General features: G+C 36.5%; 1 protein-coding gene across 1 annotated transcript; it reads left to right on the top strand.

Moving 5' to 3' along the window:
- The first annotated feature begins 114 nt into the window (after positions 1 to 114).
- LOC121371249 (neudesin-like) lies at positions 115 to 13788 on the top strand. The gene is made up of 4 exons (XM_041496994.1): positions 115 to 291; positions 7653 to 7713; positions 8784 to 8887; positions 10439 to 13788. The coding sequence occupies exons 1-4, from the start codon at positions 130 to 132 to the stop codon at positions 10577 to 10579; spliced, it is 468 nt and encodes a 155-aa protein (XP_041352928.1). The 5' UTR covers positions 115 to 129; the 3' UTR covers positions 10580 to 13788.
- Positions 13789 to 22254: the final 8466 nt, after the last annotated feature.

The following is a 22254-nucleotide window of genomic DNA, read 5'->3' as shown; positions in this document are numbered from 1 at the left end:
GAAAAAGGAGAAACGGTTCTCTTCATTGGCCGGTTATTAGATATTGACCAATGAGGAGATAGCTTTCTTGTATATTGTGGCTCGTATACTATATATATTTTTTTTGTAATGGCGGCTTCCACCAACGAAATGCGAATGATTTTTAGACACTTTATTTTTATTTTGCTGTTAGCTGCATTGTCAGCAGGTGAAAAATACAAATTAAAAGAACTAGATTTTGATTTTGTAAAAAATGAGAAACCGGTTCGAATATTTACAGACTCTCAGCTGAAAGAATACGATGGATCTGATGTAAGGAAATTATAAACGCGTAAAGTTAGCTCCCTTAGACTAATCTGAACCATGCAGCAACATATGTGGCAGATTTTCTACCGTAACCAGAGATTCACGTCTGTGTGTAATACAGGGAGGACGTGGGACCAAGTTGGCCACATCACATTTGCATGATATTGAATCATATGCAATAAGCGAACCCACCATTTTTCTTTCACCCAAGTGTTGAGACATAATAGAGGCTATTTCATGGGGGGTTTTTAATACGATTTTTATGTCAACTCGTGATGTGTGAAAACCATATTTTCCTGAAGCAATTTGTGAAAATATGGTTTTCACACATCACGAGTTAACATAAAAATCGTATTCGAAAAAACCCATCATAATACAATATCATGAATATGCAGAAATTTTTAATCGCCAGGTGGGTGACACGTGATACAGTTTTGACTTGCCCAACGCTATTTTGACTCGCCATGGGGCGATAAGGCAACCATAAAGTGCATACCCTGTTTTATCGTAATTGCACTTCATATCCCTTTTTTATATGTACAGTTGTTTATATTACATTTTTCTATTTTATAAATATGATCAGATGCATTGATGTCATGTCATGTTATAGGGTTTTATGTGCATGTTCAGAACAAGCTGTTGTAGCGCACACCTGTCGTGGGCACAAGAGCCGTCCATGACAGGAAAGGTGGGGGGAGGGGAGAGGAGGGACCGCCTGCACTGGCAGGTGCAAGGGAGCACCAGCAGCCTGATCAAATCGGTAGCAGGTGGGTTGGGGTGGTGGTGGTGCTATGGAATTTGAATGGAGCAGTTATATGCCAAAGAGAAAAGGGTGCGCTATTTTGATCAAGGGAATTTGGTGCAATTTTGAACGGTTGGTCGAAAGGTAAATGGCCGAGCTAATATAGGTTTTGATATTAGTGAATCGAGAGTAGCTCGTTAATTTTAGACCTCTATGATGCTGTGGTGTCTCCCTAGGTTGCCCATAGGGCCCTTATAAAGGGCCTGACCGCTTCTGGTCGAGGCATCACCAAGTACCAAGTTATTACCAGCAGCAAGTGTTGGGGGTTTGGGTGGGGGAGGCCGATATTCTTTTGTTCAGCTTCCCGCGGGTGCATTGCAATTGTGTACTCGGAACCGGTATTCTTTTCTCCGGTTCCTTATTAGAGTACGTGCTGGGCCATTAAATGGGGGCGGGTGTATTGTTATTATTAGTCAATGCACCCTGTGTACTGATGCAGTGAGCGTGTAGTCTGTGTGTGAATCCTAGTTTTGTGTTAAGGTTGTACCTATTGTCGTAAGTCCCTGTTCTAGTGAGTTCAACGGTCATTCATGACCACCCATCCCCCTCCGTTCTTGTATAGCATTGAATACAATGACGGAGGGGGAGTTAAACTAGCCTAGCTATCTAATTTGAAGGGTTAAACCCTTATAGTGTACGTATTGATTTAAAAAGCCTAGTGCTTAACTTTATTACCAATGCAATAAAACGAAACTAACAGTGGCAAGTAGCAATTGTATACATATATGCACCAATCTAGGTACTTAGTTTGAAGAATTTTGATTCCCGCCCCCTAAATATAGGATTTTAGTAGGCTTACTTGGTTTGTCTTCAGGCTATCTGGATAGTTGGGTATCGGTTTTCCTGCATGTCTTTGCTTCTGGAACCCTAGTTGACTTACCTTAGCTAGGATGGAATGCATCAGTAATAAAAAAAAAAAAAGGTGTAGTGATTTCGATCCTGTTTTAGTGGAGAAAAAAACACAACAAAACCACAACTAATGTGTCGTTAGCGGGTGGTGTATGCCAGTTGTCAATCACAAGCTTCAGAACATGAACATATTTACAGTAGAATAATATGGTTATCGTGGTTAGGTCTGGATGGCATTGGCATATCTAGTGGTTATTGATCACTCGCTACCGTCCTGCCGTTAATCCCCAGGTTGGAGTGCCTGGTCGAGTGCTTAAGGTCGCTCTTCCATCCAAGGGATGTACAGGCGGGTGGTTTTGAGTAATTGTTAATTTATATTGTTAAATTTATGCCAGCTAATTTGGTTGAGTATATGCTTTTACTTTTGTCGTTTCACCATTCTCCCTCCGTGTTGGAATACGTGGTCTGTTCGAGTGCGTAGGGTGGATGTTCCATCCAGGGAGTCACGAGTTAGGCAGCGTATTAATTACTTATCTTAATTATAGATCGCCACCTTCCCTCCGTTGGTCCCCCCGGATTGGAGTGCATGTCGGTCGAGTGCAGAAGGTCGCTCTTCCCTCTGGGAGACATACAGGCGGGTCGTTGCGATCATTTTCTAATTTTAGTTTTTAACATTATGACTGTCAGGAGCCCGATTGGTTTGGTGGACTGGACGAATTGATATACTGCTTTGAAGGTTTTATGTTTTAGATATTTATCAGGGTTAAGTAAAAAGTTAGGTGTAATTGGTTTATTGTGGTTGGCTTCGGTTATTGATTCTATCATTAGTTTTCTCTGGCTGTTGTGTAGCGTGCAATCCAGGAGATAATGTTTTATGTCTTCCCGGGTGCCACACTCACAGTCAGGGTTTTTATTGGTGAAAGAGCAGCTGTTGAGCTGCGAAGATTTACCTATGCGCAATTTAGTAATTATTTTATCCACATAAGTGTTTAAGTGTTTAGGTCGGATAGAGTTGACTAATGGTTTGATGTTATTGTGCCATGTATTGGTTGTTAGGTCCCAGTTGGCCTGCCATTGATTAATGTAGTGTTTTCTTGCTTTTGACATTAGTTCTGATATTCCTAAAGGTAGTGCTATAATTTTACTAGTGATTGAAAGTGCCGTTTTGGCTCCATAGTCAGCTATTTCATTGCCAATTATACCTACGTGAGCTGGGACCCATTTGAATACTACTGTTAAATTAAGCTGGTTTATTTCATGAAGTTTATTGTGGATGGCTGCGAGGATATCTGGCCTGGTAGATTTATTAGTGAAGTGATTGGATAGAGCTAAGACTATCTGAAAAAATAACGCTTTTAGAGTATTGTTTAGTTTTAATCCAGATTAGGGCTTCATAGATGGCTGTCAGTTCTGCTGTATAGACTGATAGGTTATCTGACAGCCTGGCGTATTTAACTAATTTAGAGTGTTTAGATATTTTTTCTTCAACTACTGCGAAGCCAACCCTACCGTTATCTGGATTTTTTTAGCCATCCATGTAGATATGGATGTGCTCAGGGTAATTTTCGTTGGCTGCGGCTTCGAACAGGATTTTCTTACATGGTGGAAATGGAGTTGAATCCGTAGCTTGTTTAATTAGATATGGTGTGTGGCACTCGACTGGCTGATTGATATGGTATAGTGCCACTGGCGTGTTATCTATACCTACTTCTGTTTCTATTTTACTAGCTTTAGTGGCGAAAGAATCATTAAGATTTTGATTGGTTTTGAATACTAGTCCTGGTTTAGCTATGATAGGAGTGAGTTCCTGAACTGGGTGATCTAGTTTAAGAGAGTGGATTTTTAGATGATAATTAAGATGTTGAACTTGAAGATTGCGACGATATTTCAGTGGCATAATGTTAAACTCAACTTCTAAGCTCTGTCCGCTGGTATTTGATGGAACTTTAGCTATGATTCTAAGAGCTTGGTTTTGAATAACATCGAATTTATGTAACAGTTTGGGGGCGGAGCAACTGTAGGCTTGGGCTCCATAATCTATTCTGGAGAGTATGCATGCTTTGTAAACCGTAAGCATTGCCTCTGTTTGCACTCCCCAACTGGTACCTGAGATGGCTCTTAACAAGTTTAGAGTATTTTTTGAGTTCCTGACTATGTCATTGATATGGTCACTTAAGGTTAATTTTGAGTCAAAAGTTACACCTAGAAATTTAAATTTTTTGACTCTTGGAATTATTTTATCACCTGATTTAAGTTGGTGATTATCTGATTTATTGACTTTATTAAAAAGCATATAGACAGTTTTAGTTTCTGATAGTTTAATGCCCCAGTCCAGGACCCATTTGTTAAGTCTGTTCATATCAGCTTGCATTAGGTGAAATAAATTAGTGGTTGTGTTGCCTGTGCGCCAGATGGTGCAATCATCGGCAAATAGTTCTGTGTTTAATGGCGTGGTCGTTTTTGTTTTTCCTTTAGCATTAAGTTATGTCATTAATAAAAATGTTGAATAAGGTTGGTGAGAGGACCGAACCTTGTGGTATGCCATTAATTATTTCGGTTCTATCTGAATAGTGACCGTTCACTCTGAGATTGATCTATTATGGATGAAATTGTTGATAAAAGTAAACATATTACCTTTAATACCGTTACTCTGTAGTTTATTTAGTAGACCGTGACACCATACCATATCAAGATGCATTGGTAATCATCAAACTTAAATACGAGGAAATGACACAAAGGGAGATAATTTATCATGAACTTTTACAAAAAAAGTAAATATGATTTCTATATTTTCACTGAAGCTAAAATACAGTGAAAATATGACTTTGCACCGGATATGACTTATGGTTTCTCTAGATCTATATATTTCATTGCTATGTATATAATAAAGTAGCCTATTCCACTAGTGGTTACACAAATTGTTCCAAATTCTTAAGTAGTGATCCATTGTTTCTAATTAGAGTGCTATCTGCTTAGAAACAACTCAACATGGCTTTTAATCAGATAACCAATCGGACCAATCTAACCGTTGCACTTAGTTGACAGCAGATGTATCAGACTATATGATATGTATCAGACTATATGGTATATCGAAGGTTGTGCTATATGGTGCATATATATATATATATATATAATTATCCCTTGCTACTAATAGAAAAATATGACGGGTTTCCTCTCTAGGACTGTATGTCATAATTACCAAATGTTTGACATCCAGTAGTCAATGATTAATAAATCAATATGGTCAATATGTTGTTAAACACAAACAAACTTTAACTTCTGCAACTGGTCAAAGGCTGTGGTATGTGCTTTTCTGTTTATGGGAAAGTGCATATAAAAAATCCCTTGTGGCATTAGGAAAAATGTAGCAGGTTTCCTCTGATGACTACTGTACAAGTCAGAATTACCAAATGTTTGACATCCAATAGCCAATGATTATTTAATAAATGTGCTCCAGTGGTGTCGTTAAATAAAACAAACTTATTGTTATTATTGACAGATGCAGTACCATGTATGCAGAAACAACTTGGGATGGGGTTGTGTTACATACCATTACTAGGTTACTGACCTACTGTTCCCAATATACTATTTCTCGTTACAACCAGTGCACTACTACTGGTATATCAAAGCCTGTGGTATCTTGTCTGTGGGATGATGCATATAAAAGATTCCTTGCTACTATTGAAAAATGTAGCAGGTTTCCTCTCTAAGTTTGTTAGAATTACTAAATGTTTTAACATCCAATAACTGATGGTTAATAAATCAGTGTGCTCTAGCTAAGTGGTGTCATTAAACAAACTTAACATTTACTGTACATTAAAGTGAATCCTCTTTCGGGGCATATCTTTCTGATCAATTCATATTACTAGGTTACTGTGACCCACGTTTCATGATTTACTGCACATTTAAAAACAATCTTTATATGAGCTAAATCTTCCTTATTAATTCATGCAGAACTATCAAACCTTGCATGCAAGTACAACCTGGGATGGCAGTGTGGTGCATACCATTACTAGGTCACTGTCGCCTACCTTTCATGGATTACTGCACATTAAAGGTTAACTTTATAATAAAGTAAAGTTAAAACCAGACAAAAAAAATGTTTTTACAGGTTGTAGTAAAATATCAGAACTGTAATACCTGATCAGGTTCATATCTCTGCACAATGCAGAGTCAACTGGCAAAATAGTGGTTGATTCCATGAATCTATATCAAGCACCTCGTCTATAGAACAGCCACTCCCTAGGAGATCCTTTACTGGAGATTTCATCCCTCTTGTACCGCCACAAAGAGAACTACCATTCCCAGACTAGTTTACTAAATAAAAAGTAGCACTGGAGAGAGCTCATATGATTACAATAAGTATAGCTGTGATGACACCCACTCTCACTGAATGTCATAACTGTGATATCATGTGAGCGAAAGGCTATATCAATTTTACAGTAAAGTGAAAATCCTGCATTCAGTTCGCTTTTTGACTAAAAGGAAAAAGGACCAAGAGTTAACTCTCTTGAAGAGTGATGACGTTTGTATGATTAGTGATGTAATTTGTTAAAATGATGTCAAGTATAGCATTATTCTTTTGAGTTAAGATTTGAAATGTTTAGTATAGGTATTTTTAAAGATGTTTTGCAGCATTTATATGAAAGCAGAAGTAGATAATTTTATTATATAGTTAATCTTTAAAGGAAATTGTTGTCATGGTCAAATGTTTCTTACTAATTCATGCAGAACCATCAAACGTTGCATGCAAGATCTTTTTTAAGGGAAGCCGTCACACCCTGGAGACCATTTTAAAGAGTTATTTTTAGCTTCTCTTGGCATGTGAATTTTAAAAAAAAGTACTACAAAAAGGATTAATATTCAGTACAATAATATCTTAAATGTTTTCATGACCATTACTAGGTCATCGAGACCTAATTTTCACAATTTACAACACTAATAATCCATAGCAATTCATCTAATGTACTAAGACCTTTGTGATGTGGAATGTCTGACATAGGCATTATCAGTAGCACTTCGTAAAGGCTCATACAGAATGGATGCCTGCATGCGTGTGATCAGACTGTTGCATCTGATGTGTCTGTGGCTTGTGTCTTGGGCATTATAACCCATATACAATTATTTCATTGTGGCTGGCAACATGCGATTTGCATCCAGTCTAGATGCTCTCATTGAAACTAAGGTATTTCTTCTTTTTTTAGTTGGACTGCACACACGTGCTGCACAGAGTCTATACAAGCCTTTAGTTGTGAATCAAGTGTTATACTCTGAAAAATAAGCTTCAAAGGCATATTGTCACAGACCGCTGACCTATTTAATGGTCTAATAAAGTCTTACCTGAACAAAAATAATTTGATTTGTCAATAAATGTATTTTATTCAACCATCTTCATAACTACCATACTCCATTTATTAATGATATTTTGTAAAAATAATTGAATTATGGCAATAGTCCATAATTAAAAAACTAAAATTGCTGAGAGCATTGGCATGGATTTCACACCATCATGGTTCAGTTAAGGTGATGTGATAGCTAGATTTGGTTTCCAACAATTAATGTAATTTTTATTTTTTATCCATTTTTAGAGAAATAAGGTCCTTAAATCCGTGACAGTATGCCTTTAACCTGAATCAAAAGGGATGTCTTGTACAAAATGGCTGTACTCTTAGTTAAATCATCAGACTTTTTATGTTCACTTTCTTTTCTGTTTTAGGCATCTAAACCTCTGTATATGGCTATTAAAGGAGTTGTCTTTGATGTCAGCAGTGGTGAAGGTAAAGGTTTTAAATAGTCTTGTCATTTCTTCATGTAACACTATACTTAGTAATGTGATAAACAGCAGTAACTTTATGAGTCCCCTACCGGCCCATCCTTCTGTCTGTCTGTCCATCCGAATGTCACACATATAGTTTTCCAGATGTTTCTTTCACAATGCCTTGAGATATTGATCTGGAATTTTGTGTATAGCATTACACCACATACTGCAACAGATCAGGTTTGACTTTAATGGTCATACCAAGTTTTGACAGAGTTATGATCCTTGAACTTAGGCGATGTGAAAATTGGTTTTCGGGATTTTTTCTAGACTTTACTTTGTTTTATTGTGATACCATCTCGTATCCTCAGGAGTCGGGCCCGTCCGCACCACTATACCAACCCATGACGACTGGACTATACCCTAGTCTGATTCTCTCTCTCGTTCAGACGGATCCGGCTTCTCAAGATCTGTATTTCAGCACAGTACTACACCTTCAACGTCTATTAACTGTCAATCTAGGGGTTTTCTTGATGGGATGCAACCCATCTCGTCCCTACAAGCTGTGCACCCTAACGGCCTTAACGAGGCCACTCACGTGGACATATAGATATCGGACTTTAAACTTTTAGACCTTCGTTCAAAAGTTTGTCGAAATTACTTTCTTTTTTTAATATTATTAAATAGTCCAATCCTCTCTTCTTTCTTTTATTTATTTTTGGACTGTCCTTCTAAAATGCTCTAAATTATATAAATATTCAACCGAGCAGTCAATTCTTTTTATTTCTGGCTTGTACAGCGTTTTTTTCGTGTTTTTTTTTTAATTCTATTAACTTTTTTACTAATTGCTAATTTGAAAATTCTGCCCATTTTCAACTCTACTCTGTATATTCGACACCTACATCATGTAATGTTACTTTTGTTAATTCTATTATGTATTACTTTGCATTTATTCAGATGTTTAGTAAAAAGAAAAAACCCTCTGTATACATGTAGTACCTACTTGTACCTTGAAATGCCTACTTGGTATTGTGTTGTGCATTCATTTTAAATTATATTTTTAAAAATTAAATCATCTTCTTTTTTCAGACTTTTATGGGAAAGGCTCCCCATATAATGCCTTAATTGGCATAGATTCCACTCGTGCAGTGGCCAAGATGTCACTTGATGAACCAGATTTAAATAATGATCTTGTAAGTTTACTTAAATTATAATGAAAAAAATCCATGCAGGTTGTAAAAGCTTATAATTTATTGCATATATTTAAACAGGTCCATAGGATCAATATCTGGATTAAGGAGGATCAATATCTTTGTGTGTGTGTGTGTGTGTGTGTGTGTGTTGGGGTGGGGGAAGACAAGCTAGATTTTTATCCTTATTTATATAAAATAGGACAAAACACCTAAGTACATTTTCATCTTGAAGTGGGGGCACAGGCTCCCTTCCCCAGTTCCTATAGGCCTATTGAATAATTGATGTCATCGTATTTTAAGAAACATGGTCTTAACTAACATTGGCAGAACTAAAATAATCAAATCTATCATATGTTGGGTTGCTTCCCTTCGGCCAGAAAACGCTTTGTAACAGTGTCATGTTTAATTTCTTTGAATATATTATTCTTTGCTGCCTTTGGTGATTAAATTTGTTTACCATTGACTACTACTATTTTATTATTTCAATACAAGCTTAAGATGTATTTTAAACATAAAAAATTTTTAGTCAAGGAATAAACATGGTTGCCAAAATACAAGTATTCAACGGAATCTGTGAATAAAAAAACAATAATAATAAAAAAATAAAAAAATACAAGTATTCCTAAGCATTTCAACACACAGTCATTAGTTAACATTACATGTTTACATTCTTCTTTTCCACTATTACCCCAGTTTGATATCAAAAGGCCTACTTTTTAAGGAAATTTAATATATTGTTTGGATATTGAGGTTGGGCTATGGTATGGAACTTTAAATGCTGGTTGATGGGGAAACGGACACTTGTACAGCAAACATATGCAAATATTATTTACCTAGTATCGCTTAATTTTTCTTTGCACTCATTTCTAAACGTTTTGTTCTCTCTCTTCTTTTTTTTTTGTTTTGGAGGGGTGGGGGGTAGAATTTTAAAGACACATATTTTTTATTATACAAAAGATGTTTTTGATAATTTGGTCAAATATTTTTATTACATTGAAATAGTGTTTTTATTAAACACTCACCAGGGTTTTATCAGCTATGTTTCGAGATAATAATCGGCACCATTCCCCACCTTTCCTCAAAGTCTGTTACTTTTTATTCCCAATTTGGAAGTAAAAAATTCCCAATCTGAATGTAAATAGTTTAGTTTTTTTTATTATTATATAAAAGACATTTTGAAAACAATATGTAAACACACCATAACATTTCATAATGCAAAACAGATCTATTAATTTGAATGAATACAAGTACATGTATAGTATTATACTTTTAAATTCTAACTTAGCTTGATATGATGGTTTTTTAAATGAAACTGAAAATTCCCAATTTATTTTTAAAACGATGCCAAAATTTTAAAAGTCAAAGTCACGGGTGTTAAACATACATTAGTATTTTTAGATACACAAGTTATAGTCAAATAACAGGTCTGTTCCACAACTGGCATGGTTTTACCATATTTATAATAAATATGCTCTGGGTGTTCTATGGTGTCTTCCAGTTTAGTAGGATGTGATGTTGTGTGTATTTATTTACTCTTTGTCTGTGTTCCAGACTGGTCTGACTGATGACGAGTTGAAGGCGTTGGATGAGGTGTTTGAGCAGACCTACAAAGCCAAGTACCCAATAGCTGGCTACATGGATTACGTTCTCGAAAAGTATCCTGAAAAACTTAAGCAGCGGGAAGATTTGTAGCTGATTATAAATGATATTCTCTGTTTATTTACTGTTTCTAGTCTCAACACTTATAATTTTTTTAAAGCAATGTTAATATATTTTTTAAAGTAACATTAATGTTGAGTATACATTAATAAGTTTGGACTTTATTCTGTTTGGTATTTTTATCTCTGTTAAGTTACTATTACATGGATTGCAAAAGGTTGACGAAAATTGTAATTACATATACTTTTTAAAGTAATGTTAATGTTGAAATACTTTATGAACAACAAATTATATTTCTATTTAAGTTACTTTTACTTGTATTGCAAAATGTTGTGGAAAATTGTATGGTTTACTATTATTGTACCATGCTTAGGTTGTTTTCCGATTGAGAAAAGTATGCAACAAAACTGTATAACCACATGTTACCAAGCACAAAAAGGTCAGCAGTTATTTCAAACTCTGCAAGGCTCAATGTTTTTTGACACTGATTCAATCTTTTGTATGTAATGTTTTTGGTTATTCATAATGTTACACATTCATAAAACTTCTGGTGTATCTGTTATTTGTTTGGGAAAATTTAATAAGATTAAGTGTCATAAATTCAAAACTTTAATTTTAAAAAAAATACTTTGATGTGGAAATATAAGTATTTCATATAGATTTGTTTAAAAAATGTTTTAAAACAAAAACAAATTTTCACTGAAACTTTCTGATGCATTTCAAATAAATTGTACAAGCAAATAAAAAAAAAATTAACATTTAGTTATATATGTGTATAACAAGTATGAAATGTGTGAATTTGACTGTTCATTGAACTCTGTGATGGTTTTGTCACAGCAGTAAATTATCTGATTAAATCAGTTTTATAATGTAATAACACATAATACAAGTGACATGACACAAGTTTACCATCATAAAGCAACATTTTGGTATCAGATAATATTGTGTTTTGTTGTAATTATACATTTTATTTGTAATAGACATTTTAATTGTATTAAGCATTTTAATTGTATGTTATTTACTCAGTATGCTATTTACTTATTTACTGGTCTTATTAATACTTATTGGGATTTATTGTGTATTTGTTTTTGTTAAGTACCGGTATGCATTATTCAAAATAGGATATTGTTTTGCTCTTTTATTATTGGCATTAAATAGTTTGTTTTTATAGGCAGTTAAATATATAATTATGCCTTTTGTTCAGTTCTGTAGTTCTGTACTTAAATTTTAAATATACTGATCTCCACTGAAAACACACCAGTCAGATTTCTAGTTGTAAAAAAGATATGAGAAAAAAAGAGAAAAGGTTTAACTGATTTTGTGTAATTGGATGTATTCTGGTAGGCAATAAATAACCCCCAAATTGTATACAAGGGTTAGGATTATTATGTGTTGCAGAGCAACCTCACGTATGCAATAAATAACAACCGAACATTGAGTGGTGCTTTTTTAATGGAGTTCAATATATTGAGTATATATAGCCAAAACATGTCACATTAACCTTCAAACCTTATTGCCAATACTGAAAATACTTTAATATGTGTATTTTATTCATATCTGTAAATAATAATATATTATTTTGCTTTAATTACGTTTTTTAAATTTATATTATTTTATGATGGTGAAGGACATGTTGGATTTTATATGGTGATGTGGTTGGAGAAATAGGTACTTTAAAAGTCAAATATATATTTTTACAGTCCTCAGTACATTCCTGATTACTAGTCGGCTGAGAGGATGACGGTTAATCACATTGTCCAGATGGGTAATTAACTTGATGGTAGTTGGTGGACGACTTGTGACAAAATTAGAACCAGAATTACCTTCTTTCAGATGTACATGTTTCTTAATTGGTGTGTTTGTGTTGTTGTTTGTCTGACATTCATAAGTTTAAGACATCCAAAACGACAAAAACTATAGATGGTTGTGTTAGTTGTGAAAAAAGTTAACACTGTTATTTTTCTTTTTGTTAATGTTTTTTTTTTGTCCCCACCGCTCCCATATGATGTAAACGGTCACATAAAGTATAATCAAAATTTTATTACTTTTTATATGTGCTTTTATAATAGCTACTTATAAATTCGAGAAACTGAAATGGATCATTTCAAGTTCACATTTGGATGGTCTATCTTAGACTAGCTGTTTCTATGGAATTATAAGTGTGGAGGTGGGTTTGAGCCCTATAGAGTCCAGAGATTCGGAGCATGCTCCCCATGAAGCTTTGATCTTTGAATGGTCTCAAAAATTATTTTCTAACATTAGGAAAAAAATAATGGCATAGTTTCAAATGAAAAATGTTTACTTGTTTTTGTGTTTATTTAATAGATGGAAAAAAAAGAGTAAATTCTATTTCCCTGAAATAGTATGAGGATGTGGCATACCTGTGTCTGTCATTTTCCATTATTGTTTGAACTTTAAAAACAAAAATGATACTTATCTTATTACAACCGAGTATTACATGTATGCAATACATATTTACCTTTTCATTATGCAAGAGCTTCAAATACACAAATTGATGCCAATGTTATTTTTCATATGGCAGGTGTATGAAGAACCATTGTCCTAATTAAAACTGATTATTTTTATAACAGAGTATGTGTGGATTTCATAAAGATGCTGACCTGTGATGTCATGAATATACGTACTAGTATATGCTAGATGTTTTACCACCGATGTGTTATTATCAATTGTTCTCTTGGTGCTGTACTTTTGAAATATTTTTAATACCATCAATATTTGACTGACTTGAGCTTCAAAGGGATTATCCTGAGTTTGTAGACATTTTAAAATGTTTTCAGCAAATAAAATGTTTTTACATTATTAAAATTACAATTTACTTACATTTTTGTGTTCATAATATGGACAGCTTTATAACCAATGCATTTCAGATCATTGTAATGTTTTGTATTATTTCAGTATACATTTTTGTCTACAATATTTGTGGTGCATGAATTATTTCTTCCAATGGTCAAACAAAATTGTATATGACTACGCCAAAGGTCGTCCCAAATGTATTTATCTGTATGATGGTTTATATTTAAAACATTATGGTAAGATAGTGTTTTAGAAGACAGAACGTGTTTATTTTGTTGGTTGGGGGGGACAAACAGAAGTCTTGCTAGGGCTGAAAACTCAGGATAGTCCCTTTAAACTTGGCATTTTTTATATACAGTAATAAGTGTGTAACACTGATTTTGTAACTGTTATGAGGTGAATGGTAATAAAAGTTATTGAAATTGTAATTGGGTTTTTTTCTGTTTACAACATGTACAAGGGTTTTCCTGGTTTGTATTATTCTCACAACTCCAAAAAATATCTCTCGTCTTTGCAGATTTTTCTGTGTTTTGTGAAATTTATTTTCTTATTTATGTTATCTTTTTATGAATAATTTTGTTTTGTGGTACAAGTAGAGCCTATTCTGAGTGCCTTTTAGAGATGGGGGAAATCATAATTTGAGACGCATAGCTGTTTGTTGAGTTTGAGATCAAGCACTTTGTGCTCCAGGTTAAACAGTTCAAGTTTCCAGCAGGCAAGAATTGATTATTTTTCTTGCTGACTCATCTGTATTACAGTTATTGCGGATTATCATAATTGGTAATTAAAATACTCTCCACACCCACTCCTCTAAAAATAATAATAAAGAAAACCAAAAAATATTCAAGTTTAGTCTTATTGTAGAACACAACAAATCCTTTAATGTTTAATATGTGATATGACGCCTCTAGTAATGACGGGTCGAAATGCTAGTTGTTACTTTATGTTCTTAAGGAAGGGACATTGTACATGGTGGCAGGAACATGAACCTAAGTACACATTTGGTTGAAAGTGCAGCGTTACGTTATAGATAAGTGTCCGACTAGCATGTTATATTATGAAACGTTGGACATAATTTTTACTGCTTTTTTCAGAGGTGTTTTTATATATATATAATATGAATTATTTCGACCATAGAACTCATTGTGCATGGGCGTTTTTTTTTTAGTGTATGGCGCCCTTAGACCACTAATATTTTTGCCCACGCCTCCAAAACCATAATCGTAAAACCAGCGTAAATGTAAAAAACTATATAGATTAGTTTAATCAAAGTTAATCAGTTTTAAGGATAAGCGAATGAACATGAGGTGTACAAAGATTCTACTATTTGGGAAATTTTATGGATAGGCGGATAAACATGAGCGGGGGCGTGGGACGATGGAACTGGCATAAAGAGTAGATTCTGGTTTTTCACCTCCAGGGTATTGAAGTCAGCCTACAGGGATACGGATCCCAATACTTCGTAGCCTTAAACCCAACCACTCAAACAGTTGGTCATCGAAGCCAGTTTAAAAAAAAATTATTTGCATTTGTATTCTGGAATTTGGTTTAAAATCAATATTTATTACCGCTACATTTGCGGTTTTGGGATCAGCCAACATGCGTATGCTTATATTAAGGCGTCTACCTATATGTTTACAAATACAAAATGCCCCCCCCCCCCCCCACACACACACACGAATATAACAAGTTCTGGAATTTGTAGAATAAAGTATTGTCTATGTGCATGTGGGATAACAAGTGACTGAAGGGCAAAAATCCTTTCGTCTGCTTGGCTGCATCTTTATATCAAAATATACTCTTCAAAAAAAAAAACGCAAAAGGGTACAAATGGGTTATAACTCCGATTTTATGTTTCCTACCGGTTCATGCTTTGTGAATATAAGGTCATTGCATGTCCCAAACACATTCCCACGGTTACATTCGATAAAACGCAGCTACTGTACAATAAAGTTCAAAAATGTGAATATTCGCAAAAACGCAGCCACGTGCAAACCATGTCACCACTGCACGTGCGTTGTCTGCACGTGCAACATGAACACCGACAGTATAAAAGTGCAGGGTGTTCGCTTGCCTGGCCTCTGTATCTGGCCGACAGTTAACAATCCAGGACATGCCACGTCTCGGTGAACCGCAGAGAAACAATGCCATCGGCCGACTAGACGCAGGCGAATCCAGAACGGCCGTTGCCAGGGCATTCCATGTGTCCCCAAGCACCATCTCCAGACTGTGGGACCGTTACCAGCAACATGGATCAACACGTGACCTCCCTAGATCCGGTCGACCACGGGTCACTACCCCCGGGCAGGACCGCTACATCCGGGTACGCCACCTTCGGGAACGATTGACTACTGCCACCTCCACAGCCGCAGCAATACCAGGTTTGCGCAGGATATCCGACCAGACCGTACGGAACCGCCTACGTGAGGTAGGAATTCGTGCCAGACGTCCAGTTCGAGGTGTCATCTTAACACCACAACACCGTCGACTCGGACTGCAGTGGTGCCAGATTCATCGACAATGGCCTCAACTGCGATGGAGACAGGTGTGGTTCAGTGACGAGTCCCGATTTCTGCTCCGACGTCATGATGGAAGATGTCGCGTGTATAGGCGTCGTGGTGAACGGTATGCGGCAAACTGCGTGCAGGAAGTGGACAGATTCGGCGGGGGTAGTGTCATGGTGTGGGCAGCCATCTCACACACTGGCAGAACTGACCTGGTCCACGTGCAGGGCAACCTGAATGCACAGGGCTACATTGACCAGATCCTCCGGCCACACATCGTTCCAGTTATGGCCAACGCCAACGCAGTGTTCTAACATGACAACGCCAGGCCTCACACAGCACGTCTCACAACGGCTTTCCTACAGAACAACAACATTAATGTCCTTCCTTGGCCATCGATATCACCGGATTTGAACCCAATTGAGCATCTATGGGACGAGTTGGACCGACGCCTCCGACAGCGACAACCACAGCCCCAGACCCTGCCCGAGCTGGCAGCAGCCTTGCAGGCCGAGTGGGCCACCATCCCCCGGGACGTCATCCGTACTCTGGTTGCTTCAATGGGCAGGCGGTGCCAGGCAGTTGTCAACACACGCGGAGGCCACACCCGGTATTGACTCCAGATGACCTTGACCTTGGTGGTGTGTCCTATCACTTACTCACAATGGACTAGAGTGAATTGTGAACAATCCTGCAACATTTGGTAATTATCGGACTCACCATTCAATAATTAAATTAATTCTCCAAATGTTACGACAATGTGGTTTTGCGTTTCTTCTTTTTAAGAGTATACATTAGCAACATGCACTTTTATTTCAGTTCATTTACTCGTTTTTTACAAAGAGTGTAGTTCGGATATGAACAGGAGGGAATTGGTTCATTTTTTAATCTGAAATACTGGGGGGGGGGGGGGGGAGAAGAAAAAAAAGAAGAAGAAAACGGTATGGTATAGAGTTTTCAACTTTAAAAAGACATATCCCATGTATCCAGCATTATTTTCCAATGGGTATTAGATCGCATGCCTATGTAAAGCGTTGTTTAACGACAGATCTATTTACCTGCGCTTGCATTTAGTTTTGAAAGCTAACGCGGGTCATCAAGGGCAACAGACACCAGTGATGATGTGATTTCTGTACCGTGTAGATCGGGTGATCAGCGGTGACTCAGTGCCTCGAAATCTCATCACAGTTTGCGGATTAACATGTTTGCTGACCGGTCGACCCGAAACCACGGCCGACATTCTTGTTTGCGCAACGATTTTGTTAGAATAGTTTCTACTATTTCAGTTATTTTACCTTATTATACAGCCGAAACTGCTGGCATCGTAACTAGTACATTTAATTATACCACAAACACAGTAAACATACTAAATAATGTAAGTTCTAGTTTATTAAAAGTAAGTGACCAAGTAACACAAACTTGTGTTGCTTACTTTCTGAGTGATAGCTTTCTGTTCAAACACGAATGAGTGGACGAGTAAATATATGGAGAAGTCTGTGACTGAAGTCTAAACAAAAGATAACGATAAAGAACAAATAATGTTCTTTTAAAAATGCATAAAGAATAAAATGTTGAAACACGCAAAAGATTGTCAAATATGAACGATAAAACCGTAATACATGATCAGGGCCCCGTTCCACGAAGCGATCTTAGCGCTAAGATCACCGTAACTGCATAACTACCGTATGTACTTAAGGTGATCTTAGTATTACGATCGCTTCGTGGAACGTGGCCCAGGACCATGTCTGCACAATGAAGTCGAATGGGCATTTTGCAAAATAGGGGTTTATTTAATGAATATCTAGTGCCTAGACTATAGGAGGATAGCCACTCCCGTGGAGATCCTTTACAGGACATTTCACACCTCTTGACAAAGAGGACTGCCACTCCCATAGTAGTTTACTAAATCAAAACTAGCACCGGTCAGATCTCATTAGAATAAGTACAGCTGTGATGATATGCATTGGTGAATAACTGATATAGTGATGACATCACGTGTTTGCGAAAGGTGGGCATATCCTGTCCCACCGGTGACACCCGTCACGAGTACTTCCACCACAGCTGTCTAGTCTGTCACTTCATGTAAAATGATAAATAAATAAATAAATAAATGTAAAAGTGTTTCACCGAAGAGATGAACAAGCATGCACAAGTTCAAACTATGGAATAGCATTGGTCAGTGATTCGTCGTATTCAGTAGATATAGCCTTCAAATGTCTACTATAAGGCTTTTTGAATGCCTTCAGGAGACCCTGGACATCATAACCCTGATTGAACAACTTCTAACAAGTCTTTAGAGTAGCAGTGTTCCTATAAAATAGGAAAGACGTATTGTCATCGAAGCCAGTATATTATAGACCTCCAGATTTCCATAGCCTTATTTTTATATAAAATATACTAGCAACTGGAGTGACAAGTAATACGTTAATTCGCTTTTCAGCGGAATGGGTGTGTGTGTGTGTGTATTATCTTCAGAATTGGGGGGGGGGGGGGGGGCAGTAGTGTCCCTACTACCACCGATCACTTCCGGCGCCTATGGAATTATAATGTTTTGTTGATATATATAGCATTTCTTATGGTAACATGATGACCTTTTTTAATATACAGCATATGAATGGTTTCATAATCGATTTAGTTTTTGTCTGTAGAATGATTAGTTATCGAGTAACAAATTTCATAACATCATTCGTGTAGAACGAATGAGTTTCTCGTGAAAACAATATCTCTCTATTATAACACCATCATGTGAGAACATGCAATGATAATGCACCAACAAATGACGCACCACGTGGCACCGTAACGCAAAGTACTGACACGTCCATGTCACTCCAGTCTAGATTAACACTGTCTGTACAATCTAAAGGCTGATTGATGAATGCTGTAAAACAGAACAAGCTAAACTAGTCTTACGCCCACAATACAACATGACGACAGTGGCACAAGCTAGATTATAGCAGATTGTTTTCAAATATGTGTAATCATTATAATACTACTTCTATTTTTAGGTTTATACATTTAGCTATATTGTTTTGCTTGGTTTGTACATTTTAAACCAACATTTATCAAGTAGAACATTGCACGTGAAACCCATTATAGTCTGCTTTCCAGTGCGTTATAACCGGTCTTTTTATAGGGTCTCGGGCGGAACTGTAATATACCAATCACCGAGTAGAAGTGATATGAACGACAAAACAGTTATTGCATGCAAAATGGTATTTCTGCACAAGATGTTTTCTCCAATGAATCACTGTCAAAATCAAAACCAAACCAGAAAAGAAAGGTGTTTTATAATGCGAAGTCACTAACGATTAAGAACTAGTCCAGATAGCTGACGTGTGTGCCCAGGACAGCGTTCTTGAACCTTAATTGGATAGAAACACGAAAATAATTATAAATGAAATAAAATAAAATGCGGATCATCATGGGGGTGGGGTGGGGGTGGGGTTAGGATTTCGGAGGTAAGTGTCTTTCAAAATGTCCCACTATGGTAACTACTGTCAACAATACTGCGTTCTGTTTCACGAAAAGAAAATCAAAATACAAAGTGCGTACAAATTTACCCTATACAACTTTGATAACGTTTTATTCGCCTCTGTTGAACACGTACGAACAGTCGGATACGAAAGAATGACACACACGCTAAACTTGTGGAAAGTATAAACTGTTTGCTCAGTATAAGGTATGCATGTATATGTGACAGCCCTCTCGGTGTGCAAACACGGCGTTTCAATATTGGAACAATTACTTTTTTCTTTTTTTTAAAGTATTTTCTATTTTGATCATGTTAATAGGACACTTCGACTGTGGCAAACACATTCAGCAAAGTGGCTTCTAATGTCTCATTGAGTCATTGTTGCTGATGTTTGGATGGGCAAAACACGTTCAATATTGGAAGGAAATGTTTTATTTAACGACGCACTCAACACATTTTATTTACGGTTATTTGGCGTCAGACATATGGTTAAGCACCACATAGATATAAAGAGAGGAAACACGCTGTCGCCACTTCATGGGCTACTCGATTAGCAGCAAGGGATCTTTTATATGCACCATCCCACAGACAGAATAGTACATCATACCACGGCCTTTGTTACACCAGTTGTGGCGCACTGGTTGGAACAAGAAATAATCCTAAACCGACCGCGCATCAAGCGAGCGCTTTACCACTGAGCTACTTCCCAAACCCCCCCCCCCCCCCCCCCACCACCCCCTTTCAATATTCGTGTTTAACAAACTCAGGAACTATTAATTGTAGTATTATTTAATGAGATATATAAACGTATTGTTGGAACCTATTGCTAATTTTAAACTGCATTGTGAATCCCTCTAAGAAAAGTTGGGGTTTTGGGGGGTTTTTTGGTGTTTTTTTAAATGGACACAAATGTTAAAATTAAATATGTTATAAATATGCCCATTTCAGAAAATAAAACGCTTAATGACTGTAAATGAAGAAAACGTCAAATTCATGAATATTGAATCACGGACCAATATTATTATTATTATTATTATTATTATTGAGCGCGTTCTGCGCTAGAATAGGGCAGATTGACCGCCTTCTATAATTGGTCCCGCTCAATCAAGATTACTGCAATATCATATCCCTTTGTTTTCGCGCTCTTTTCATTGTCACATAAAAGGAAACACAAGTGATGGATATTCCTTTAGTTCTTATAAAAAGCGCTCTGTGCAAATCGATAGCATTTGAGCGTACTTGACAATCGTGTGCGAATCCAAATTATCTTTGATGGTCAGCAGAGTATGGTATAAAGTGGCGAAAGTCCGTCCGTAGGTGAACGGATAAACGTGGTGTTCACACTTAAACGGACATTTGTCTTGATTCGTGTCATCTTGGCTCTGTCGCCGCCAAAGACCTGCCAAAGTCCAATGGATCTGTAGATTGACGCATTGATTTTCACAACACAACTGTCTGGTTGTCACAATACAGCCAATGATGTCTTAGACCTTTACGTGTGGTTTATTGTTCGCCGTCAAATATATAATTTATCATCTGAATTTTTTGTTGTTGTGTGGTGTATGTATATGTTGGGGAGGGGAGGGTACGCGTGTAGAAGTAATAGTAGTAATCGCTTTTGTAACCTGGAACCAGCCTCGGTGGTGTCGTGGTTAAGCCATCGGACATAAGGCTGGTAGGTACAGGGTTCGCAGCCCGATACCGGCTACCACCCAGAGCGAGTTTTAACGACTCAATATGTAGGTGTAAGACCACTACACCCTCTTTTCTCTCACTAACAACTAACCCACTGTCCTGGACAGACAGCCCAGATAGATGAGGCGTGTGTCCAGGACAGCGTGCTTGAACCTTGATTGGATACAAGCACGAAAATAAGTTGAAATGAAGATAACCTGGATGATATATGCAATGTTGATGCAAGCTACTGCGTATATCTATCTATCTATCTATCTATCTATGTATCTGTATATGTATATGTATATGTATATGTATATACAAATATATATATATACATATATATATATATACATATATATATATATTTAATCTCATGTGTTAATAGGGAATTTGTATTGCATTTTCACTGTGGTTATGACTAAAATAAACACCTGATAAGTATCCTTATTAACATAAACAATCCGTGTTGACAGAAAATAGCATTGCATTTTTATTGTGAATATACTTGAGAGGAAATCGCTACCTGGTATGTTCGCTAACATAAATAAAATATAGTAATATCCGAGAAGAAACAGTGTTGACGGTATATTGTATTCTATTGTGAATATGTTTGACAGAAGAAAAAAACTACGTGATATGGTCGACAACATAAATAAAATTATAGCGCTTACAAACCGCGTGTTGACGATGGAAAAGATCAACGGGTTTATTGATGAAACTAATTATAGATGACAGTCCCACTCGTCAAAAGCGGATCATACTGAAGTAGCATTTGGAAGTTATTAATCTGTTCACGGCCGCGACGTCCAGCAAACTTATTGATGGCAAGCTGTGCTGGATGTTTTCACAGTGGTTCTGGTAGCAAAACATAAATATTGATGTCACCAAGAACAAAACAACGGTGATTCACGTAAATCTGCAGGGATGTTTCTGGCCAAACTCAAATCTGCTCAAACGGATATATATCTCTATTACTGAAGAGACAGTTCGTTTGAATTCCAGTACCGACCCCTTTCTAAAAAAAAAAAAAAACATACATCGGCAAATAGTGTATTGATGCTACATTCAAATACTCTTCAAAGAGCTGCGCATTAAAAAAAAAAAAAAAAAAAAATGTCACATATAGGTAATATAAAAATTTATAATAAAATTCAGTATCTCTAAGAATTATTAAGACTCTTCCGACTAAAATAACCTTCTTTACGATTTAAATTATAAATTAAAATACAGTTTAAAAAAAA

This window comes from Gigantopelta aegis, chromosome 4 (assembly GCF_016097555.1).
Source record: "Gigantopelta aegis isolate Gae_Host chromosome 4, Gae_host_genome, whole genome shotgun sequence".
Classification (NCBI taxonomy): Eukaryota; Metazoa; Mollusca; class Gastropoda; order Neomphalida; family Peltospiridae; genus Gigantopelta; species Gigantopelta aegis.
The sequence above is the reverse complement of the archived record's forward strand: the minus strand, read 5'-3'. Positions and strand labels throughout refer to the sequence as shown.